Source organism: Barbus barbus (assembly GCF_936440315.1).
Source record: "Barbus barbus genome assembly, chromosome: 23".
NCBI classification, from domain to species: domain Eukaryota; kingdom Metazoa; phylum Chordata; class Actinopteri; order Cypriniformes; family Cyprinidae; genus Barbus; species Barbus barbus.
The window spans coordinates 26235435-26263086 of record NC_136751.1 but is presented as its reverse complement, the minus strand read 5'-3'; the positions used below and the strand labels follow the sequence as shown (position 1 = coordinate 26263086).

The 27652-nt window shown below is 35.9% G+C and overlaps 1 protein-coding gene across 4 annotated transcripts in view; it reads right to left on the bottom strand.

Annotated features, from left to right (window-relative positions):
• Positions 1–27652, bottom strand: part of LOC306842961 (SH3 and multiple ankyrin repeat domains protein 3-like) — a 258820-nt gene that overhangs the window by 164262 nt on the left and 66906 nt on the right. For all 4 annotated transcript variants that reach the window (XR_013781799.1, XR_013781800.1, XM_079374195.1 and 1 more), the window contains exon 2: positions 24258–24654. Coding sequence is in view for 2 of the 4 variants with exons in the window: in XM_079374195.1 (XP_079230321.1) it covers positions 24258–24575 (318 nt within the window). In the remaining 2 variants the exon portion in view is untranslated. The remainder of the gene's footprint in view (positions 1–24257; positions 24655–27652) is intronic.

The following is a 27652-nucleotide window of genomic DNA, read 5'->3' as shown; positions in this document are numbered from 1 at the left end:
ATGATCTTTGTCAGTAAACACTTCAACCGTATACTGCACAATCTGATTATCACAGTTATTAGTATTTTAAGACATCCACTTTAGTGTGGTAATTTATTTAAGTGATTAACTGGGGGCAATTAATGCTCTCCAGAGCCCTGTAAGAGGATCAGCTCATGGACTCCAAACAACAATTAAAAGCACCATATTCTCACTTACAAGACTCTTAGTCTCAAATATCAGCTTGCATACAATTTGTTTCTTCATATATTAGTATTTAATGCTCTTTAAATGAAAAATGCTCTCATATGATGCTAGAAGTGAAGTGATACTGACCTGCTATTTTTGAACTTGACATGTTCTTTTTTAATTATATTTTTAGCAAGATAGCAGAGCAACAATTAAAAGCAAGTAACTTTCTTCCAAGCACTTGTACATAAGTGCAATATCTCTACTTATGCTTTCTATATTTTCTATAAAATAAGGATTATTTAACACAAAACAGCACAAAGAACACTAAAAAGAGCTGTAAACACAACTACAACCCAACATCTATCCCTAAGCCATCATACCTTGCTCTCGCCTATATAATTAAATATTCAGATACAATGGCTATTTGGCCACTCCTCCCAAAGATAATGCACAGATATGACCTCTGTCAAAGTTACTTTTACTGCATTGGTTTAAATATCAAATATGCACAACAATCCAATACTTTTTAAAATGTAAACCAGTTCAAATCAAAAGAGCTACATTTTATTATGCTGAATTTACTTATGACCAAATTCAACAGTAAAAAATGGCTTTTACTGCATTAGGGTAGTGAGAGAGAAGACAAGAAGTGATATTTTTGTTCCACAAAAGGTAACTGTGGAAAAAATACAGTTTATGTGTGAGAGCCATGTATGTTTGTGTAACAGGTGAATGGATGTTGATGGCAAATTGAATGCACTGGTGTGAGGCGGATCCACAATGCTGTGTATCATCGGAGGAAGACTGCACTGCCTCAGATGAATAAGTTCACTGAACACGATTTACTGCAGAGTGAGAGAGAGAGAGAGAGAGAGAGAGAGAGAGAGAGAGGACAACATATGCAGATAAAATGCCCCTTTCCACAAATCTATCTCTCTCCAAAATTCTTTCAAGAACACTTCAAAAACAGGTCATTAATGCTCTTAATTGCTATTAAAATAATACAAATAAGTAGTCAATGCAGTATACACATGATCTTTTCACAAATGGTCTGGTTAGTGCCCATAATCATTATCTTTTTTATTGTTTATTACTTTTGTCACAAATATCCTTTATATTGTCACATCAATTAGTGAGTTTTAAGCTGACTAAAATGGCATCTAAATAAGTCAATGAAAATTTGATTTGAAAAGTGGAAAATTTAGTCAAATAATCAAACACTTTCAATAATAAATTAAAATGCAAATTAATTTATAACTTTTTTGAAATGCGTTTTTCTGGATTTTTTTAGTTGTTATCCTGTCTCTCACTGTTCCATAAACCTACCATTAAAATTATAGACTGATCATTTCTTTGTCAGTGGACAAACGTACAAAATCAGCAGGGGATCAAATAATTGTTTTGTATGTATATATATATATATATATATATATATATATATATATATATATATATATATATATATATATATATATATATATATATATATATATATATATATATATATATATAGTGCTGGGCAACGATATTTTTTTTTAATTGCAATTAATCGCATTGTTATGCACAAAATTCAATAATGGATGCAAAAGTAGTGTTTTGTGCACTTAAAAGTACTATTATATGAACAAAAGTGCAATAACATTTGGTTTGCAAACACGTTAAACAAATAAGGTGCTTTTACAACAGTATTCCTTTTGCATAGTAGAAGTTAAAATATTTCTTGTAAATCTCAACTTATAACATTAATGTAATCAAATTAAATATAGAACAAGCTATTTGCCACTGCCAGGGCACTAACAATTTTATAGAAAATATTTTATAGTTTGTTATAGACAAGTCTAGAGCCTCGATCACAACATTATAAAAGGCACCTTCCGATTAGAGACCCGCACGATCACGGGACCCAACGCAGCAGAGTGCAGCGCGGGACAACACTTGATGGGCGAGTGCGGGTGCGGGCGGGTAGAGACTTGTGTGTGCGTGATGTGGGACAACTCGCACTAGGCAATCTTAACAGGCATATATATATATATATATATATATATATATATATATATATATATATATATATATATATATATATATATATATATGCGTGTGGGTGTATACACGCATATATACAATTATTTATTCATTTTATATTATTTTATTATTTTCTTTTATTTCCTTTTGACCTGGACATGTTTCTGTGACATTCACCTTTACAGTAACTTCCTTCTATCATTTTGTCCCTCTAAACAGTCTGATCAGCTCTAGTCCTCTGACGGTGTGAGCTGACAGGCGCTGGAAATGAGCAAGCTAGGTCTTTGCTCTCTAAAACCACATGCAGGGTCTCCAGGGGTCCCGGTAATGAGAAAGACTTGAAAAAGTCAAACGAACAAACTCTCTCCTCTCTGCAGTGCAGGGTCATGTTGATTGGCTACTTTGGTATGAAAAAGTCTTACTCAGCGATGCTCGGGATGGAGACCTTGCGGCATGAGGATCATTTACACACACAAACACATACACACTCAGCCAAGAGAGAGGACGAGAGCTCGTTGAGTCGAGAGGGTATTATGTCTCCACAAACACTCATAGCGAGGGCTCATTGACCAATGAGGTGTGCCACAACCACCATGGGAGTTTGCTAATGTGTTCGAACATGTTGCACATGCATTTGCAACAGTATTAATTATTAAACTGTTACAGATACAGTGGGGAAAACACAGGACAGGAATGATTTAAAAGCTCACATCCTCATACTGTTGCATTAAAGATTCACAACTGTAAATTAATTGAGGGCAGTAGAATAAACTTGCAGCCTGGGAACTTTGTATCCCTGGTTATAAAGTTCCCTGTTGTCAACTTTAGCTTTTAACAACTAAACTGTCAACTTTAGCTTTTAACATTAATATCTTGCAGTGTTTTTTTCTTTCTTTCTTTTCTTTCATATATATATATGGTGTATATCATTTTCTTTTTTTTTTTGAGTTTGCGTTTCACTGTTTTTATTCATTTTGAGAAATACTGAATCCTTTCTTTATGCAAGTGACATGAGTAAATGCATGTTCACATTTACTCTAGAATTACAGTAACCATCATGTTTACACACCGCAAACAACGCCTCTGCACTTACTCCCGATTCCTCTTAACATGGGGACAGGAGAGTTGTCAATAAATGAGAAAAAGTAACTGGCATTACTTATTTGAAAAAGTAACTCAGATGTTTTCTTGTAAATTAAGAAGTAATGCGTTACATTACTCGTTACATGAAAAAAGTAATCTATTACATTGCCCCCAACACTGACCGCCTGACACCAAGTCTGAATTATACAGTAGGTGATAGGACTTGCTCTGGTCAAAAAAGCCAAAAGCTTTCATCTAAGCTGCTTGTCAAAAATTAATGATAAGAGCAATATCTAAAGACACAGGAAGAGACAGAGAACAAGACACTTTCACATTACACAGTCAAGCTGAGCTGCTATTTCTTTTTGTCAGTCTGAGCACAGTGAAGATGAAACACCATCACCAGAGACAGAAAACAAGCCCAAGCCCACTTGATAATCTTTATACAGCCGTATATATCAAGCATGTGCTGACTTTAAGAGGCACATCAAATGTGTACAATCTCGATACAAGCATGTACAGAAACACAATTCTCTTACAATTCAGATATCTTCAACGAGATTAAGGATTTCAAGGACTGGAGACAAGAAGACAAGGAGAACAAGGAAACTGAAGTGTCAAGTTTCTTGCTACAGGTACAGAAAATAGAGGTCATGACCAGTTCTGGCAGAGGGACTAGTTATCAACATCTCATACTTTCATCTTAAAATTTTAAACCACCATCTTTCTTTTTTTATCATTTAAATACAAACTCTTTATACTGCTACACTTGACACCGTAAAAACAGTATGATCCATTGAGAAAAGTGGTCACCACTTTATCCAGAGTTGACTGGAGGACAAGGAGTCCTTAACATGTAACTCAACACTTGTGTTTGTGAGTCTGTAGAGAAGAATGATAAATATGGATCAAGACAAAAGCATTTAAAAAAACCATGGTGTTGTTAGGAGCAGTAACAGTAATATGGTTAAACACACTAATGCTTGATGAATGATTACATTTATAATAACGGCCAAACTAAATAAAGATCAATAAATAGTTGTTCAAATAATACTTTTTTCATTCATATATTCTTGTATATATATGAATATATGACTATTTCACATATTTAATATAGTCTGTGTCATATTTTGTTTTAACTTGTGTTGTTTTCTTCATAGATCTGAGGGCTTTTCTGGACAGATTAAACGGATGTGGCAGGTTTTGTGACATCGAAAAACATGAACAACACTGTGTAAGGTAAAACACAATATGACCCAAGAGACAATAAATATAGGTTTGGAATTGTGTTGGGTCATCAGTTAGCAGCCTTGAATTAGTTACTCAACCCGTAAAGCTAAACAAATACACAATCAGCTTGGATCAAGTCCTTTGACACTGATTACTATGGTATTTATGACGTCCTCTAAGACATCAGTGAATGAAATACATCATGAACAAGCTGTTTGCATAATCTGTGAGATTTACAAAACTCCTGTTCCTGTCTGTGTGTGTTTTGTTTCTTTAATGGTGAAGTAATTATGAGTTATGGAAAATGTTCTGTGCCGATACACTTGACTTGTCATCCCTCTTTTTTCTCTCTGTCATCAAAACCAATTCCCGATGCGCTGAGGAACATCTAATTGTAGCGGCAGAATATCTTGTCGCTATAATGAGATGGAGGGAGACAGCTTCTTTAGCTGGTTTCATTCAGGTAATCAAAGGTAAGCAGGACATGATGTAAATGATGGGAGTTCAGGCACACTGTGAGGTGCTGTAATGGCTGGAAAATGATCGTTATTAATGATTGATTCTCAAAAAGTCATTGTGAGATAGCTGGCGAATGGCTTTCTCAGCATGTCAAGGTCTTAAAGGGATAATTCAACCAAAAATGAACCTTGTTATCATATATTCATCCTCAAACCTGTATTATGTCTGACAAAACTCAACTGCACATTATACTCTAAACAGGGTTATTATAGTTAACTTCAACTAAAACCATAAACAAACACTTAAAATAAACTAAATATTAATAAAATATCTGAAAGTTTTATTTCAAGATTTCATTTTTTTTTTAAGTACTAAAATACTAAAACGAATAAATAAAAATCTATAGAAAAAACTAAAACTAACAAAAATGCACAAAAATACTAACATTTAAAAAAAACAAAATCTAATACAAAATATTAACATAAACTATATATATATATATATATATATATATATATATATATATATATATATATATATATATATATATATACACACACACACAGAGTAAAAACTAAAGCTAATAAAAATTACAAAACACACAACAAAAGTACTAAAATAAGATAAATACATTAAAATAAAAAAGAAAACAATTCATAATATAAACAAAAACTGTAATAGTATATCAAGGAAACAAAATATTATACTGGCTCTAATCGACTTTAACCATCATCACATAACACGAAGCATGCATGACATAACAACTGAACAGTACAAATACCTTTATATTTATTATGCTATAGATTCTGTGTCGGATTGTCATGTGCTGACACTATTGCTGTAAAATCAGCCTAGCGTGCACAAAGCGAGTTCTGAACGAGCCCCGATCTTATGGATGTCAGCACTACCTGATGTTGACAAGCTGTAAAAAACCGGAGTGAGAAGAGAGAGTGAGAAGAGCATCCACACAACAATCAACAGAGTGCTAACTTATTTATGTGACATGACAAATACATCTCCGAAACGCAGGTCACACACTCATGAGGAGTTAAAAGTTTGGCTGTGTGAAACTTTCCTGTGGTTTCCAGAGAAGCATGATGGAGGAAGAATCTCAGTCTACATGGTGTGTTGGTTCTTTCTTAGCCTTACAGTCTAGTTTAGAAACGTTCTCTCTCTCTCTTGCTCTCTCGCTCTCACAACTGTCAGGCAGCTGTGGTCTTGTATGTGCACAGAATTCAGAGCTGCTAGTGTATTTTGCGCTACAAATCATTAGGCCACACTGCACATAGACAAATCTTAGTTTACTACCAATTTAAATATATTATATTTTAAATCTGCTTAAGTGTTTATTGTGTCTGCCAATCCTGTCAGTGCATCTTTGTCTTATGATAGTGTATATATATAGGTCAATAGCCAATGCAGATGCATACATATTTTGTTTTTTGTCATTTACAAAGTCTATATTGTTATATTGCAAATAGCCAATGCAGACATCTATAGAGCAGGGTGATAGATGGCTGTTGTATGTATGTACTGTATGTATACATATTTTCCTCCTCACAATATTCATAATGTCGTCACAATATTTACTCAAAATCCATAAAAAATATTAAACATTGATCAATTACCAAAGCTGACACAATTCTGTTAATAGACCCAATGCTGTACAAATCTGTACGTCTTTAACATTGATCCTACATTTTCAAAAAGTGGCTCCAGGCCCTATTATTTTAAGTGAAAATGCAAAAAAACCCACAATGGTTTCTCAAAAAAGCTCTAATACTGGCCGCCTGCTGTGTAATTTCTGGGAGTCGGGTGCACAGGTTTTATTGCACCATTGGACAACAAAATTGTGCTTACAAGGTAGAGAGCTGCTCCAATGAACAAGGTTTTGTTAAAAAAAAAAATATTGTGGCATTGCATCTAGAGTCACATTTATCACTTAGCTGTTTAATGCACTTTGCTTTCAGAGTTCAGTTTATGATCTAATCAGGACTTTGGACACATTCTGGCCACATTTTCACACACTGGTTTATTATTGTGGCATCATTGATTTCAAATTTCCCTGCTGCTAAATGTGACATAAAACTAAAATAAACTGTTGCTGGTCAGACAGTCAGACAGTCTCTTCCTGTCTAAATGGACGGTTTATGACCAGAAAAGACTGCAAAGTAGACCAGATTTCATCTGACTCTGCATAAGCACCTAGATGCAATTCACAAGGGTCAAATCCCTCCAAGTCAAGTCTTACATGGCTATAAACTCTCTGGATCTCTTACATACATGTAGGAGACTGGAGGTGAGCTATTTCTTTTATCACCACATAATAGATGCTTGGGGGAATTGAAGAACACAAGACCAGCTTATGAAAAGACACACTTGTCATTCAGTTAGCTTTTGTCAGTGTTTGAAAACATGCGCACACACACACACATCCTGAAGGACATGCTGAAGCTTACGTTTTTCTAATTAAGAGACACTGATGCATGACAACACACTGTGGTTGTATCTCAGTTGGTTGATTTTTACATAGAAAACAGACACCTATAAAATATTTTACTAAATGTACACGCGTCTATACTTTCCTGCTTTTATCACTAAACAAACTTTATTAGCAGCATCTGCTCAGATAACCATCACTTACTATTGCTAATACAAAGGGATAGGTATGGAAGCCTGTATACGGCACTGAATACATTTTTTTAAAAGGTAACTGACTTATCTCACAATTGTGATTTTTTTTTTCTCACAATTGCAGATATAAACTTGCAATTCTGACTTTTTTCTCAGAATTGTGAGATAAACTTGCAATTGCAAGTTATAAAGTCAGAATTGCAGATATAAACTCACAGTTCTGACTTTTTTCTCGCCAATGCAAGTTTATATATATTTTCTCGCAATTGTGAGTTTACATCTCGCAATTCAGTTTTTTTTTCTCTCAATTCTGACTCCTTTTCTCAGAATATTGAGATCTAAACTCACTATTGCGAGTTATAAAGTCCAGCTCTGAGGAAAAATAAAAGATTGACTATTTTTGTCAATCTACAAGTTCATTTCTCATAATTTTGACTTTATAACTCGCAATTGAGAAAAGTCAGAATTGTGAGTTTATCTCTCGCATTTCTGACTTTATTTCTCAGAATTGTGACTTTATTGTTCAGAATTCTAAATTTATATAAATTCGGAGAAAAAAGTTAGAACTGCATAAAGTTTTGAAGAATTAAGAGAAAAAAAGTCAGAATTGTGAGATATCTCAATTACCTTTTTTTTTTTTTTTTTTTTTTTTTAATGTATTAATTTGTGGAAACAGGCTTTCAGAGATTTGAACAAACTTTTAATCTTAAGTACTAAACTTTAGCATGTAACTAGTCCTTTATTGTTTGAGCTACAGACACCAACGATACCTCAAATCATGCATCGTCTTAAAACATCCAAGCAACCACCTCAAAAACCATTGCACTCACTCAAAACACCCTAGCAACCATCTGAAACACTGTCGAATAGAGAGCACTTCTTATAGCTTGTACAGAAAATATAAAAAGCCTGTTTACTTTTACCTCTTTATTACACATAAATGAATATAATTTTAAAGCAATCAAATTATAGATTGAAAATGAGAAATTCTGATTAAGTTTTATTTGTACACCGTGATGAAGTCATAAATGGTACACTGCATTACATGCGCATGAAGCACAAATGCCATTGTCAACTATGGTCAAATTTATACAAACTATTAAATATTTGTCACCAAAACAGCAAGTCTGCCTTTTCAATGGAAATTCACATTAATCTTTGGAAATTTATGAGTCTTAGTTCACTGTCAGGAAATAAGAAAGTATTTTAAATGTGATAACGAATAATTGGTTGAATAGAAATATGGCATTACTTACACTTTAAATTTCATTCAACCCACCTTTTTGTCAAAAGCTCATAATGGAAAATCCATAGAGCTTCTTGGAAATGACATTTACGGTGACTATAAGTGTCAAAAAGCTCATGGGTGTTGACATATGCCCCTCAATATGTGTGCCTGAGAGATTGTTAAAGCCTGGCGAGACGGCGCGGTGACTGGGCTCAGCTGGGCATGTGAGGATGACCAACACACAGGGAAAAGATTTGATTTCTACATCTGTCTTTCAAGTCCGCTGTGCCACCACAGGCCATTTGGGAACAAAAAGCAAATAAACAAGAGGGAAAAGTCAATTGAGACGGGGAGCGTGACAGACGGGAACAGACGGAGGGATGAAGGAAAAGAAAAAATGTGAGTAATATGGAAAGATGGAAGGCTTTTTTTTGCCAGTGTTCTGCTTCTGTGCTTTACTAGTCTGAGTAAAAAGACTGTATTTTCAAACCTGTCACACTGAGAAATGGGCAAACGCTCAGACGCAAGTGCATTTTATGGCAACTCACCCAAAAAATGTAAATTATATCATCATTTACTCACTCTCATGTCATTCCAAACCTGTAAGACTTTCACAAAATAAGATATTTTGAAGAATGGACACTGGATGCTCCTTTCCACGAAAATACAATAAAGAGATAAAGAGAACTGGAGTCTTCATAAAGGAGGCAAAAGCTTCAAATAAAATTCATAAAAGTAAAAATTGACTTTGTTATCCCCCTCCAATGAGCTGTTAACTGCTGCAACTTAAAAAATGTTAATAAATAAATATTTAATAAATGAAATATATAATAAAATACATTTTAATCAATTATAATAAAGATGAAATATTAAATATCTTGGTCAAAGACCAGATATCCCTTTTTGGTGTCTTCATCAAATTAAATATACAAAACTGTTTGCATATTAAATGAAGCAAAGTTTCTGCTTTAATGTTTCAAATAACTTTTGTTAAAATAAAATGTCAAAATAAGGGTGAAATAAAGTAAAATGAAATGAATCCATCATCATTCATCGTAACAGATATATTCATGAAACAACATAATTACTCTGACCTGTACTATATATAATAAAATATATAAAACAATAAGTGGTTGCACTAAATGTATTTTAAATGTTTAAAAGCTGACAAATGGGTAAAACCTAGCGGTTTGGGAATAGTGGCAAAAATTGGAAAGATTTAAAATTACAATTAGTCTTTAAATGTCATCCAATGATTCTTGCTCTAAATATGCCTGACAAGACACAATTACATTTTAGTGGGTGTCTTCTGTAAATCATTTGACAAACATTAAAAATTGTATGATAGGCTATATTTATTTTTGTGTTCATAAAAAAAATAAAATAAACAGGACACTTTCTATGTACGGGGAAAAAAATAGTTGTTGTTTTGATGTAAACTCAACTGTGCGTGTGTGTCTTTAGGGAATACTGCCATTTGAGCAGAAGTGTGTGGATACATGAGGGATGCATGTTAAAGTGAGTGTGCAAGAGCGGAAAAAATGTATGACAGACCTCAAGGCGAGTGTGAAAGTGTGTGTGTGTGCTTGTGCCTGTATCACCTAACTAGTCTCAAATCAATGTCTCCAAAACTGAGAATATTCATGACCAGTGTATGTGTGTGGATAGAATGTGTTTTTGTGTGTCAGTGTTGTACAGTATTTATCAAAGCACTATTGGTCACTGACCCACAGTCTGAACTGAATCCCCCACACTTGAACTGCTCTTGACCTGCTTACAGCAAACACAAGCATCACAGCGCTAGGGCTGGAGGAGAGGGTCACCAGAAAGCTTGTACTTAAAGAATTATTCATTAAATTAGTTATTTTCAGAGATACCTCTCTGAACAAAAAAGTGCATTTCTCTAAATTAATATACACTATAATGTTGGAATGATTAAGATCAAAAATGCTTCTTAAAGTTAAAAGGCTGAATTTATTTGATCTCAAATACAGTAAAACAGCAATATTGTGAAATATTATTAAAATTTAAAGCTGTTTTTCATTTGAATATATTTTAAAAATGTAATTTATTTCATAGGTGACTACTTTTAAATCATTAAAAAAGTATGGAAGCCCATTTCTGCCACTGAATAAAAAATTAAAAAGGTATCGCGAATTTATATCTCGCAATTCTGACTATTTTTCTCGCAATTCTGACTTTTTTTCTCAGAATTGTGAGCTATAAACTTGCAATTCTGAGAACATATCAGTCCCCTCCCCCAAAACTGGACTTTAACTCACAATTGCAAGTTAATATCTCACAATTATGAGAAAAAAAAGGCAGAATTGCGAGAAAAAAAGTTTGAATTGTGAGATAAAAAGTCGCAAATTTTTTTATTTATTTTTTTATTCAGTGGCACAAACGGGCTTCCACAAAAAAAGTCATTTTGAATGAAAAGCAAAACAAAAAGAAGCACAAAACCTGATGATCATGTTCTCCAGTTTGATTTGAGAATTTTCACAAGAACATAATCCAATTGAAACAAGAACATATGAGGAGTTCAGTGTCACAAATTTGGTTATTTAGTTAGTGACAAAGAAATGTTCAGAATATAAAACAGTTAGTATGGTATATTGTTTTATTTTTTTAATCTAATACATTGGGATATATAATAATGAGCATATCTGGTGCATAAACTATAGTTCTGGAGCAAACCCTAGTAATCTGCTTCACTAACAACAGTTTATACTGACAGCTATTTTCCAACTAGCTAACTGAAATGAAGCCTCACACTGTAAGTCAATGATTTAAAATGGTCCTCATGAGTGACAGCTACATTAACGCTCACTCATGCATGCCACACAGATAGAGCTCCACCAACATGAGAAACACTCACAGTTGACTCCAATAGAGTCTGATGTTAGCAAGGTCCTCATCTAATGGTTTGATTATCTTATGGACAAACAAATGAGCACAAAAGTACAGAAAAAAGTTTACATTTAATATTATTTTTATACTATTATAAAAATATTTAATTTTTAATTAAACTTTAATAATTTTACACAATAATGAATTCATCCATAGTATGGAATGAAATATATTTTTAATCTAGTCTTGGATTTAGCCCAGTCTTGGACCAGTTGCTGTATTCCTAAAGGAAAGAGAGGAGGCGGGTGAAGGGGGCTGGGGAAGAGAAGAGGAAAGGAAAGGTGATGGACACGTGAAGAAAGAGCAGTCTCCATTCAGACGCAACTAAAGTCTCTCCACTCTTTTCAGACAACCTTAAGAGCATTCATCAGCTTACTTCAACACTAACGTCAGTCAAGATCTTCTCTCTGACACACACCTGTTCCCATGTGTGTGTCAGGGTGTAAATTACTGTGCTAACATCTTATATGAAGGCTGTCATCTTTAACTCAAAGTCAACACTGAAAATGACTCAAGCTGAAGGCAAAAGTCTTTAGATGAATGTTGAGTGAGATGTTAAGGTGAACCCAAAGACTTTGATTAGCAGATTCATGAGGTTTTGATGACTACAGAACCTTACATCGAGGTAAAGCAGAACTGCACTAACAAAAAACCAAAAAAAAATCATCATGGTGAGACTATGTATTTTGGACACATTACTATTTTTTAAAGGAATAGTTTATCCAGAAATTAGAATTTGCTGAAAATATACTCACCCTCATGCCATCCAAGATGTAGATGAGCTTGTTTCTGAACAGATTTGGAGAAATTTAGCATTACGACACTTGCTCACCAATCAATGTTCTGTGAATGGGTGCCGTCAGAATGAAAGTCCATCAATTAACATCTTATGAAAAGCTGCATGTTTGTAAGAAACAAAACCATCACTAAGACGTTTCAATTTTAAATTGTTGCTTTTGGCCAAAATGTCAGTTCATAATCCATAACAATACATCCTCCAGTGAAAAAGTCCATCCCCTGTTGTTGTCTCACATCGAAATCCACCAACATATTTGTTTAGAACCGTTTTGGGTTGTTTTCATTTGTAAATGATGGTTGATCTGTGCATAGTTCTCTCCTGATTCAGATGAGAAGACCTTTTCACTGGAGAAAGCAATATTACAGATAGAGGACTTGTATTTTAGCCAAAAGCAACAATCTGAAGTTAAATAATCTCTTATTGACTGATGTATTACAAACACACAGTTTATAGTTGACTTGCATGTGGATTACTGTGATCCCTGACTCTCATTCTGACGGCACCCATTCACTTCAGAGGATCTATTGGTGAGCAAGTGATGTAATGCAAAATGTATCCAAATATGTTCACAAATGTAGAAGTTTGTCTTTCAGAAACCTGCTAGTTGTACAGACCACCAATTACTCCATAACAGACAACAGTGGCAAGATATAGCCTATATGCACAAATATCCATTTCTGTCAGTTTGGCTGAGAGCCTAAGTTTTCTCCGCTCACAGGCACTCTATAGAGAGCAGGAAATTACAGCTGTATCTGCTGTACAAATGAGAGGACTGCTGCACTTCTCCTTTCATCTGCTGGATGACTGTAGCTATAGACTCACAAAATGATAAGCGTACACACATAAAAACATATCCACATATGCTGCTCTTACAGAGGGAAAAAATGCTGAAATGTAAGACATTCACAATTTAATTGGCAATTTTCATGGCACAATCTTTTGAGGTTCATCTTGAAGAACTCAAATTGCCCCAAATACCTTTAGCAAACTAACAAGAGGCCATCTAACATCAACTATTAAGCAGTTCCAATGTTTGATAAGAAACTTTTCTTTTTCTTGAGCAGCAAATCAGCATATTAGAATTATTTCTGAAGGATTGTGTGAGTAAAGATGCTTTGCATCACAGGAATAAATTATATTTGAAAATATATGAAAATAGAAATGAGCTATTTTAAATTGTAATAATATTTTACAATATTCCTGTTTGCAATATTTTTGATCAAACAGCCTTGGTGAGCAGAAGAGCTCTTTTAAAACCATTAAAAAATGTACCGATGCCAAACTCTGGAACAGTAGTGTAGGCCAAAATGTAAAGAATAAAGAATAGCACAGAATTACCACAGAACTTGTTTCATTTGTGACAAACACAAACACATTAGACAAGAAATGAATACATACAGCACTCTGGCCGTGTTACAAACAAACACTAACCGTTTTAGATGGGCAAAAGCCGGACTAACACATTCCCTCAGGATCTTTCTCATACTGCAGAGATGTGAGAGAACAATCGCTTACAATTACTTATATCAACTCAGAAGAAAAGTCTGTGTTGGGATGTAAATTGCCCAGGGCACTGAAGCTCCCTTTGGCACTTAAACAGTGAGAACACCCAGAATCCACAAACACAGCCACTCTAACAGAGAAACGAGAGATATGGCCAAAAAAGAGCAGACTACTGCAGAAAGAAACAGAAAACCGTAAGAAACAAATAAAAACAGAAACAGTGTTTAAACAAGAAGCTCTGTGTATAATAACCATAACCATACATTTCTGAGGCAGCCCTGTAATTTATATTAAATATTATAAGTTTAACATTCAATAGTTCTAAGAACAAACTAATTGCCAGCTGCAATTTTATATCATCAACAATCTGCAAATAAATAAATAAATAATTTCTGCCTGAACCTCCCTGCTGAGGAAAGACAAACAAACAACAGAAACCCTCATAGAATTGATAATGGTTTTATTGGTTATAATGGGAATTGTATTGGTTTTAATCGAAATACTAATGGTCCCTGTGGTAAATTGTTGCCTTCTATTGGTGGCATGTTAAACCCACTAAATTATAATGGAATATGGCCTAAAACAAAACTGGATAGGGTTGCCAGGTCTGTGCAACAAACCCTACCCAATCAAAAATAACCCAAAACAAGCCAAATGACCATATCTAAATATCAAAACTCAACATATGCCACTCTCATATCTAAACTACATATTTTATTGTCACTATTAAGCATTATACACAATTTCAAGTAGTAATCATAAACAGTCTTCATAAAGGAGCTCAAAGGGTTGCCAGGTTTGTAGTTCTAACAGTTAAATGTGTGTAATGTTTGTAATGGAAACCATTAAAACTTCTGTCAACTTCTATGCTTTTTTCAGCAGGGTCATGATCTAACATCAGTTGTCAGGAGTTTCTGATGCTTACAGGTTTGCTCCTAAACAAACAGCCATCCTAAATTCACAGTCATTTCTCATGTGTTGACCTCGTCATATCCAATCATTACCTCTCTGCACCGGTGATGTGCTACAGGCTGGAGTTTAAGAATCAATGAAAGAAAAAGATAATTAATAACGGGATGAGGATGCCGTCTGGAGAAGCACTGCCGCAGGGAAGAGACTGTACCGTGCTGTAGTAAATCTGAGGAAATCCTTTTTTCTCTCTCTCACATACATTTACTTGCTTAAATTAGGACAAACCGTTCAAAAGTCTTTTTGAAAGAACTCTCTCTTTTTTATTGCTCACCAAAGCTGTTAAAAACAGCAATATTGTGAAATATTATTACCTTTTTTCTATTTAAATATATTTACGATGTAATTTATTCCTGTGATGCAAAGCTGGATTATCATTACTCCAGTCTTCAGTGTCAAATGATCCTTCAGAAATCATTCTAATATGCTGATTTGCTGCTCAAGAAATATTTATTATTATTATCAAGGTTGGAAACAGTTGTGCTGCTTAATATTTTGTGGAAACGGTGCAACATTTTTTCAGGATTCTTTGATCAATATTATTTTGATAATGCAATATCATAAAAATTCCAAAATATTTGACCCCAAACTTTTGAATAGTAGTGTGTGTGTTATATAAACTCCAGACGTTCAGTCCTAAAACCCAGCTCTCATTTGTGTGAATGTGAGTGTGCGCCGTGTCCAGACGGGCAGGGAGAGTCCGCGGCAGACATGCTAGTGCAGGTTGGGTTTGAATGAGCTAAAAATAGCAACGGAAGAACGTGAGACGCCTCTGCAAACGAAGCCCCCCAACTCCATCTCTGCCGTGATGGATGGCATCGTCGTGCCGAGCGAACGTGTGTGCCAGAAGAGGGGGCAAGATGCCTTCTGAAACGCAGACAGAGAGAACGCAGGAGACTAGGATGTCTCAATGTAGCGTTGACAGTGTAAGAAAGGGAGGATCAAACAGAAAGTGTAAAAGAAAAAGACGATCCTCGTGAAGTGACACCATTGAACGCTGTGAGTTAAAAGCATATTTATGACCATGCATTACTGTTGCAAGCACGCTGTGGTGTTAAAAATGCAAAATGCATCCATTACCATGACAAAAAAAGAAAGAAAGAGAATGAGACGGAGACAGCGATGGAAAACAGGCTCTTTATGTCGCTTAGACAGCCTGCTGTGGCTGAGGTGAACGGCTAATCTCTTCTGCTGAGGTCCAAACAAAAGCTGCTCTCAATTAATGGCCTTTATTAAGCAGCAGGGCAGCCGACGTGGGGCTAATATGTTCACAACTCAATGCTAATAACGCTAACCCAAAAATAATCAGATACTGAGCGGCGAGTCCAAGACGAGCATTAGATCGGACAGTTGCAGTCAGCCACCAGTCTTCCAGAGATCCTGCTGTCTCAGACCCATCAGTCTGTCTCAAGCTCGGATGATGCCGTCTCGCCTCAATAACATCACATATCGTTCTGGAACACAACATCAAGACGGACTCCAAATACCTGCACTAGTTTCCAGGAGGTTTTGTTTAAACTATGCTGCACTGACAGTAAAGCCAAATGCAACAAATTAATCATACTGTATTTACTTTCTTAATAAATGTCCAGAAGAGAAAGAGAAAGAAAAGAAATGTTTAATCAATGTTTGATCAAAATTGAACTTTTTCCCGTTTTTCTTCTCTGCTAATGTAATCGAGGTTGAGTGGGTGGGGGAAATTAAATGAATGCAATAATATCATAGCTGAAAATTCACCGCCTAATTAAAACCTGTAGGATAAAAATCAATCACAGGCCAATGCCTGCAAGATTTCGTGGGGAAAATCTAAGTTAGAATTTTTTGATAGAAATGCAATTAAATAAATGAATAAAAAGCTCCAGATTTGCTGTGCTTCTTTGTAGGGATGCATAATATGGCAAAAAGTTTGGAATTATATATTAATATGATTATATTATGTTATAAATATAATAATAATAATAAATTATTACTGTTAATATTTAACAAAAATAATAAATAATGATAATAATAATAATAAAATGTTACAATACAACCATAAATGGCAATGACAATACTAATATTTATTTATACATGTCATTTATTTTTCATTTTGAAACATTACACCATTGAGCTTTTATTATGGTAGATAACCACAGGAAGTTCTTAAAGTTATAAGCACTTCTTCTGGGAGGATGTTTGCCGCATGTTCCTAAATGCACGTTATAAGTGACCCAAACTCAGAGCAGATGCAGGGATGTGTTTGTGTGGAGCAGAGTTTACCACAAACCAAGACACTGAAAACACTGGATCATAAGCTGCTCACATGTAATAGAACTTTGCACTGCGCTTTGCTCTCAAACACACATATATTTATTTAAAGGGTTCATATGATGCGATTTCAAGTTTTCCTTTCTCTTTGGAGTGTTACAAGCTGTTTGTGCATAGATGAGATCCCTGAAGTTGGAAAGACTAAAGTCTCAAACCCAAAGAGATATTCTTTATAATATTTAAGACTCGACCACCCCCACCTAAAACGCCTCATTCAAACATGCCCCCACATGTCTACGTCACGGTGTGGGAAGATTTGCATGACACTGCCCAAATGTATACGCAATGAAAGAAGACAGAACTATTATTCTCGCTGTAGTATTGTTTCTATAAACTGGGGCAATACCAACTTTGCAAGGACAGTCTGGCGCTTCTGACTCACAGGCTGTAAGTACGTTTTCTTATTTCAAGAACTTGCCACTGACGATTCAAACGCGAGTTTTGAGTAGCACTTGTTGTTTGTCGTTTCTCCGATCACAAATGCAGACATGGTAATGTTTACGCAGTGTGATGCGACGCGTAAAAAGACAGTACAAGTCATTATAATCAGTAATTATGTCCCCACTGGATGAGTTTTATTGTTTTTGTGTCATCGCGTTGGGACACAGCATCACAATACGGTAAGGGGTGTAACATTTCCATCTCACGCTTGAGGTATTCGGCCAATCACAACGCACTGGATAGCTGGCCAATCAGAGCATGCCTCGCTTCTCAGAACGATGAGCTTTGTAAAAATCAGCGTGTTTCAGAAAGGCGGAGCATGGAGGAGCAACAATAATGTACAATAATGTGGGGTTTTTTTTTCCTTAAACCGCATAAACATTGCATTACACCAAATAGACAAATAATTTTGTCTTTTTAGCAACGTCATATGACCCCTTTAATGAAATAACAGTCTTTCTGATTTGAGAATCGCACTAAGGTGTAACCCTATTATGGCTGATCATTACAAAGCCATAATGCGATTTCGATTTTATTGCAATTAATCATGTACCTCCCAACATTATTTCCCACTGAAAACTCAAAAATCACATTATGGAAGTTAAATGTGCTGAGAATGCTACTCCATGTCTTAAACACTCATTAGACATCCGCAGAGGAAGGCCAGGTGGACTGTAAGGTGTGTATTACAGCTGTCACTGTGCTCTGCAGCCATACTGAGCCACGCATGCCATCTGTCAACAGGAGATCTGGGACCAAGAGCCTGATTACTAGAGCGTCACAAACAAGTACAATCACCAAATCACACGGAATACTGCTAAAATTGACACTTAATTGTTTTAAAATCCAATATGAGCAGCTTTCATGAAACAGTCAATGTATATATATATATATATATATATATATATATATATATATATATATATATATATATATATATATGGCCACAGTTTACCAATTCATTTCCAAATTTCTGTTCAATTAAAACGAGTGAACGAATTAGTACAATGTGGCAATGCTTTACTAAATCTAAAGAACGAATCAGTACAACAATGGTCACAATTTACTAAACAGAGGGAACAAATCAGTAAATCATGGCCACAAATTAAAAAGTCATGGGAATGAGTATTTTGTGTAGTGTTTGATGTTAGGCATTCGAGACACCCACCAAAATACAAATACATGCCTAAAACTCTAGAAAACATATTCACAAACTACTCATTTCTGTACTCAGTAATAATGTGGCGTAGTGGTTAAAGCTCAAGTTTGAGCCCTTGAAAGGAATGAGCTATGAGCCGTCACTCTTCTGACATGGAAGTATGGCATGAAATATATGACTTGTGAACTTTATTCCAAGTTTTCTAAAGTCAGATGATAGCTTTATGTGATAAAAAGATAAAAATTTAAGATGATATTTGCTGAAAATTGCTCTAATTGCTTGCCAAACAACAACAACTGAGGATAAGTTCAGTCAGTGATTGGAGGGATTATTACGCTTTAATAATTATCAAAGAAGAAGTTTTATTTATATAGCACCTTTCCATTGCTCAAGGTCACTTTACATAGTGCTATACAAAACATTTACAAACCTAAAAAGACAGTACAAAAGCTTCTATATGGCTCCAAAATATTATACAGTGCACAAGTTACATTGACTGCTTAGTACTCTCTGGCGATGAAGCCAACAAGCATCTTTTAATACATGGAAAAATACATGCAGATGTTCCTGAATACATTCTGCAGATCTCCAAAACTGACATCGGTGATTGGCTCCTTTCTCAGCCAGCTTTTGGGAGCTGCCGTTGAAGCAGAGACACAAGATCAAGTTTTGCTTTAATGGCAAATTGCATGTATTTGAGCAGCACAGCTCAGCTGGGTAATCAACCTGAATTAACTACCTCATGCCAGACATCTCTGTGAGTGGGATTGGCAGTCAATATGAAACCAATGAAGGGATGGTTCACCCGAAATGAAAATTCTGTCATCATTTACTCACCCTCATGTCGTTCCAAACCTGTATGATTTTATTTCTTCTGTGGAACACAATAGGAGAAATATTGCAGAATGTCAAGAATGTTCTTTTTCATAATGTGGATTGTCAAGCTAGAAGAATGACGAAAAAGCATCATAAAAGTACTGCAAAATCTTCAGAAGCCATCTTTGTTTGAGGAGCAGACCAAAACATAAGTAATTATTTACTGAAAATCCCCTCAGCGTAGCCCTCAAATGACGTTCAATTCAAATACGGCATGCGAAGAAGTTTGACATCACTAATGTTAGGCGATATTAATGTCAAATCTAGCACAATGAATCTTGATGCATGAGATTGGAGAACTACTTAAATCTACCTCGTAATGACTTAAATTTCACACAAAGACACATGAGTCATATGGACTGCTTTTGTGTGGCTTTTTTATCGTTTGGTGGAGCTAAACAGTCCCAGTCCCCATTATGAAAAAGAATAGTCTAGATATTACGCAATATGTCTTCTTTTGTGTTCTCCAGAAGAAAGAAAGTCATAAGGCTTCGGAACGACATGATGGTGAGAAAACACCATTTTCATTTTTGAGGGAGCTCTTCCTTTAAGCAAAACCAATATGTGAAAAAGGAAAAGCTGAAGACATGAACATCATTTCTCTTTGGGAAATAATTTGAATTTCACATAAGAGATACGAGCAGGTTAGTTTCCTTAGTCATCCTTTCACCTGAGATGAAGAATGCACACACCCACATACAGTCAAACTTTCGCCTGTAATCTACTGTAAAGCGTAACATCTCTCTCCCAGCAGTGAGGTCCCTGTAGTCTGTACCATGTGTAAGTACATCACAGATGTCCCTCTGCGATTAACGTCAGGGAATAGGACTTTTGTCACACTTTGAAATCCTTAACCGAAACCCTCCAGAGACATGTGCTCTTCTCTACATATCATTTTTTTTCTACACCTTTTCCTTTCCTTCTTTGTATTTCCTCTCTTTTTATTAATATACACAGTCTTCTGGAAGTCATCCTGCAGTGAACACATCCAACAACGCTCGCAAGACAAACTGTAAGCAGATGCGGCATTAATGCAAGGTGAGGGATTTGCAAAACGAGTGCAACCAAACCTTCACAACTCTTCAGGTATAAACCTTTCAGAAACGATTTTTAACTTGCACTTTTTTTATCGTGACTTTCATTTATGAAGAGACACTTTTATTATTACCTCTAATTATTTTTCTAGCTATAAAATTAATGCTTGTGATAACTAGCTTTTAGAAAGTATACAAATAAAGTGCACAAGACATCCATAGTTCACTTGGTTGGACATGCATAATCATACACTCATCCACATGAGGTCATACAATGTCAAAATGCTGAAGGTTTCTAAAAGCAGTGTGGAGAACATCATTGAAAAAATGAAAGACCCTAAAGTGATTATCCATCCAAAAAGAGTAATGAGGACCCTGGCCACTCCTGTTTACTAAACCTGTGCCAGAATCTAGTCTTAGCCAACTGGCACTTCCAGGACTTTGAGAAGACTATAGAAAAAGCTTCCTAGATCTGATGAGAGAAACATCTCTCTCTTTGGCTTGCAGAAATCACTAAAACCATGAGTCAAGCAGGCTCATGGAGCAGGAAGCTTTTGGGCTAAAACTGGGAGATCTGATCATCTGAAGGAGCTAACTGAATGGAACAAAAAGAAATCTGCAATGAAAAAACCCCACCAGTCTTAGACTACAACAATGACCAATACTTGCTGTAAGGACATTTTTCTGGACGTCTCTAATTGGTACAGTCAAAGCCAAGATTTAAACCCCACAGAAAATGTGTTCAGAGACCTGAAGATTACAGTTCACAGATGATCCACAAAGCATCTGCATGGAGGACACAGGAATAACTGACCAAATCCAGTTCTGCAAATCCAGAAGACACACAACCTACTTAGGAGTAAGTCTCGCAGCTATAATCACTGCCAAAGGCAGCTCTGCAAAAGATGAATAAAGAACCTGAATACAAACGTCAATGGAGGATTTTTTTTTTTTAAAGTACACTTTTTATTTTCAACTTGAATTAATTTTTCAATATGTCCATAGCAGTATCATTTCAAGGTGAATTATCTGAGAATTATTTTAAATATTGAATGAATGAGGCATTTAGCCCAAAGCACAAAGCACTTTATAATCATATCATATTATATTATTTAAATTTAAAACACTATATGCTCTAAATGTTGAATATAATGACAATAATTGTTTCATATGTGACAAAGTTGATGCTTAAAACATAACTGAGACTATATATCCTGAGCTATGAACATTTATCAAATCGTATATATATTACACACTTTATTATATATAAAAAAATATGCATTATAATTTAGGAAGGGGGGGGGGTCTCTTATAAGAGGACCATCATATAAATTATAAGTTGGTTGTCCTTCAGATCAAAAAGTTTGAAAACCTCTGATCTAACAAAACACCAAAACACCCCTTCCCCCTCAAAAATGCATATATACCTTGTGCGAGACATTCATGATTTCTCAGAGTACCTCGTGCTCTCAGGAGCCGGATGTGGGCATATGAGAATAGAGATTGCAATCTGATATTGTTTATTTGGATTATAATGCTCCCAAAGATACTATCAGGATTTAGCGGGTGCGAGTTAGCATTTGAAAGGCGTGCGGCGGTGGGATGCGCCAGTGAAAATCTGGCATTTAACACATTCTCTCTGCTCTCATTCACCTCTCGTTATTAACAGAGACTTGGGCCCTACTAAAGGACAGCGCTCGTTAACACTATGGCTTTCTGCTTTTAATGAGGCTCTGACACATCACCACACACTTACATGCAACCAGAAGTCCACACTAATGCATGCATGGTCACCAATGCACACTCATACAACGCCGAGGGCGAGATGAAAGATTCGAGGTGAAACACATTTCTGACAGGCAGAATGAGCCATTGATCTGATGCTCACTCATTCTACTGCAGTTACTCACTTCACAGGCATCAAATGAAAAAAGGAATCGACTAAACAAGCTGAGAAACATGCAACAAACCTTACGACAAACTAACCAACTGAACCAGGGCTGGACACATAGATTCACACAATATTCACAGTATTCAATAAATCAGCTGCCTATTATTTGCATAAAGGTATAAAGCATAATGCATTTTTGAGGCTCTCACATTATACTCCACACTGCTGTCAATCCCACAATCCCTGCTCAGCTCCAAGGGGTCAAGGTTTGGATAGTTAGCATGCTCTGTTAGCACTTGTCCTTTGACATCCATTCAGAATTAGCTGTGTATTCCAATTAAATGTTTTTTTTTAGCAAGCAAGCAACATTTACTACAATTTAAAGGCTTAGAGTCAGCAAGATTTTTAGCAAAGATGCATTAAATTAAATTAAAAGTGTCAGTAAAGACATTTACAACATTAAAATACTTCTAAATAAATGTTGTATTTCTATTTAAAATAAACATGGTTTCCGCAAAAATATTAAGCAGCACAACGGTTTTCAACCTTAATAATAAGAGTGAATCATCATATTAGAATGATTTCTGAAGGATCATGTGACACTGAAGACTGGAGTAATGATGCTGAAAATTCAGCTTTGCATCACATTCATAAATTACATTTATTAAATTACATATTTTATATACAAATATTTTTTCATATTATTACTGTTGTTACTGCATTTTTGATTAAATAAATGCAGCCTTGGTGGTGACTATAAGAGACTTTGTTGATAAAAAAATCTTACTGGCACCAAACTTTTGAACGCCAGTGTATATATCATAATTACAGTATATTTGTATTGGGAATGCTAATGGTTAGCTGTCACCCGATACTACAAGAACAAATTGGAAACAGACGTTCATCTCGTCCAGTCATGTATCAAAATCGCCAGTTCTCAATGAAATCGAATGACTTCTGGTTGCTGCAAATCACACGTTTAAACGCTCTCAACATGTCTAACCTCAGGTTAAAAAAAAGAAATGAAAGCCATGCTTATATGCACTCAAAGTTCAAGCATGCCTCAAAATCCTGGTTTCAGTGTGTGCAATACTGAAAAAAAATTATTAAATTAAATATGCCACCTGCAACCGTAACACCTGTATCTGTTCAAAAGGAACAGGTGAGTAACTGCACTTGAACACGGCGCTCTCATATCCATCAGCACCATATGTCGCTCCAGAGGGCCCTGGGGACGCGCGGTACAATACGGTGCAACCCAACTGACAAGTCTGACAGCCTCGCGACAGGCGGGAAAAAGTCCCTGTGAATTACAGTAAAGCTCCGATAACCCTCCCGTCACTGTATCTACCTTTGATTTTCCGTCTCTCTCCAAGTGCCCAGTTTTCAAAGTCCGCCGCAGTCGCACTAATGAAGACGGGTTGCGTTCAAGAGCGTACAAAAAGAAAGAGAACAATCAAGAGCATGCTTGAAAGAGAAGAGAACAGGACAGGCAATAGAAGACAGAGAGAGAGAGAGTTTGGAGCGCTGACAGAACTCACCGTTTGCTGCAGGTCAGGGATGCCTATGCGGACGACCAGTGTTTTGCACTGGGGTTCCTCCATGGGGCCGGCCGGCGTTCGGCAAACGTCGGCGTGCGGAGAGCGGGAGATGTCCCCCCGGCTGGTGCTGGAGAGGTGGCGGGGAAGAGGCTGCGCAGGGCGAGAGGAGATGAGGAGAGGGAGAGAGAGAGGCAGCGAGAGAGGGAGAGAGGAGAGGGGGAGGGCAGAGGGGGACTCAGACGGGAGTTTAGGCTGCTGCTGTGGACGATCTCTAGGCTGGGAAGGCTCATGTTTGCCCGAGCCCGCACTCACAGGCATGCTCTGTGTGTGTGGAGCTCCGACTGCATAGTGCCTCCCTCACGCACACGCGCACACACACACACACACACACTGGGAGCTGCTGGCACACGCGCACACACACCAGCGCAGGGGGAGAGAGAGAGAGAGAGAGAGAGAGAGAGGGGAGGGGAGATGCAAGAGAGGATTAGAGAGAGAGAAAGAGAGAGAGAGCGAGAGAGAGGTTAGATGTGTGCTGTGATTAAGCATTTCAAGCATCAAACCTGTTGGCTATAATGCCGGTTTAACACATTTATCAATGAACAATACAACAGATTACAACATCAGCATTAAATAATGCAAAATAATCAGATTACTTCACAAAATAATTCTAATGATCTGATATTGGTTATTTATTATTGCAACAGCTGTCTTGTTTCTATTAAGATTCAAGATTCTTTATTCGTCACATACACAGAGTATAACCAGCAGTGAAATGCAAGTAAATTACATTTAATATTAAATTAATATTTTGTTTCTATAAATGACCCTTGGTGCAAGTAACCAATATTCTACAAAGCTGCACTAGTTTCATGTTCCTACACTCTCTTCTCAAATAATAAAATTAAAATCCAAACTATTTCATGTCTATTTATTTATTGGTTTAATTGAGAAATGGCCATATGAGTTATGTTATCGCAAAATATACTGCTGCATTGCTTATGTTTATGCCGTACATCTACAAGAAGTTCACCAAGCCTGCATTTACAGTATTTGATTAAAACATTAATATTACGAAAGATTACTACAAATTAAAATTGTAATATTTTTTTATATTCTATTTAAATGTAATTTAAAATATAATTTATTCTTGCGATGCAAAGCTGAATTTTCAGCATTTTTCTGTCTTCAGTGTCACATGGTGCTTCAGAAATCATTCAATATGTAGTTTTGAAATATTTCTTATTATCATTATCAATGTTTAAACAGTTGTGCTGCTTAACATTTTTGCAACAAACCATGATACTTTAGTATTCTTTGATAAATATAACGCTCACATTATAAATGTCTTTACTGTCACTTTTGATCAATGTGTCCTTGCTAACTAAAAGTATTACTTTTTTCTAAGTGTATACAAATGTTTGGGGTCAACAATTAATGTTGTTTTAGAAAGACAAAATTATAAAAATTAAATTATATCTAAAAAAAACAAAAAGAAGGTAATACATTTTAAGCCTGTGGACTATAATGCTGCTTAAATACATTTCTCAATGAACAAAAAATGAATTACAACATTTTCATTAAATAATGCAAAAAAAAAAAAATCACATCAGATATACAAAACAATTCTAATGATCTCTTACCGCATGCAGGGCTCTGTGCAATACTTGATGACACTAATTGAGCCCTGACCCAGGAAACTGATTTCGTACATAGCTGTGCTAGTTTCATATTGCCTGTATCGCTCCAAACTGTCTTTCTTCTCACATAAAATAAGTTCCAATCAATATTTAATGTCTATTCCTCTTTTATTCAGTAAACAGCCGTGTAATTTGGATAAGAGGACAATGCACTTTCAGCCAATCATTATCGCAAAATAAACCCATTCAGGGTTTACATTTTTGATAATTGCCCGAATTAGTGTAAAATGACATTCAAACCGATAATATCAGATACACAGAGAATTCTAATGACCTAATACATGATACATGAATTGGTAGAGTTTGAGTGTAAAAACATAAGCGGATGAGTGAGAGAGAGTGAGCGAGAGAGAGAGAGAGAGAGAGAGAGGCTGTTGAACTACTATATTGATTTCAAGCAAATATTGCCTTCACAGTCCACAGCAAAGCATCAGCTACAAACACTATCTGACAAAGTTTGATGTGTTCACACATCGGTGAGTGTCATCTCATGCTGTCAGTGTGTGTATGTAACATTTTATCAGGTTGACTGAATATTATGCAGCATGACTAAAGCGGTACGGCTGCATAACATCACAAAACACCTGGACCAGTAAAAGCTCCATATACAGTATAACACACGTTAATGGTCTGCTACCTGTGTTCAAGTCAGTTTTTCATGCACACTTGAGGCTTACATAATATATAGGTCTACATTTTGATTTAAAAAAGAATGAATCCATGCAATCCACTGCCAAATGCACTGAAAGAATATTATAACTGCACATATACTGTATGCAAATGCAAGTTAATACATGCAAATACATGGCACTATCAGTTGGCATCATGCATTCTTAGTGAATTCCCCCCTCAGCATGCAACCAAATGCAGGCAAACAAAAAACAAACAAATAAAGAAAGCCTGACATGTAATCAGCACAGAGTAAAACAGTTATGGATTCACCACAGGGATCCCCTCCCTCCCCGCTCCCGCCCATCATTGTGATGTCATCGTGCTAGAGCACCGCAATTGGCTGGATCAATGTCACTGACTCCTGCTCTCATTTGCGCCCATGCCCTTGTCTTTATCTCTCTGGGCCAAAATCTGATTGACCCCATGTCATTGTTCCACTTTATTATGCCGTCCATCTCAAACTTATTCGCTCCCATGGCACGTTTTCCCTCAGACTCTTTCTCATTCCTTTGTTATCCTGTTCCTCATTCACTCTCTCTCTTCCCTGTACAGTATTAACTGACTATTTCCTTTAATTTGTCTTGTTCGGCAGCATAATTGCGTGTCTAAGTCTTTCTTGCATTAACGCTCATGGGTATATTGTTTTCTAAACTGTCATTTTCCAGTGTGAACACACACAGAGCTGGGCTGTATGCCGTGCTGCCTCTGTGGGAGGTTAAATTAGCAGACAGACAGGCAGTAGATGTAAAAACAGATGAAGGTTTTATAGTGTGCCGCTAATGCTTAAAATCACTTCTGCTTGAACCACTAGCCAACTTTAAAGCCCTTCTGGGTTCTCTATATGCTAGTGCAATTTAAAAAAAAAAGGGAATTATGTATTTTTCATGTATACAACCTGAGACAAACAGTAAATATAATATTATAAAGACAATACGCAATTTGCAAAATCAAAAGATTTATTTTGGTCACTGTATTAAAGCATTTTTTTTATTATTATTACGTGGAAAATATTTCAATATTGTTTGG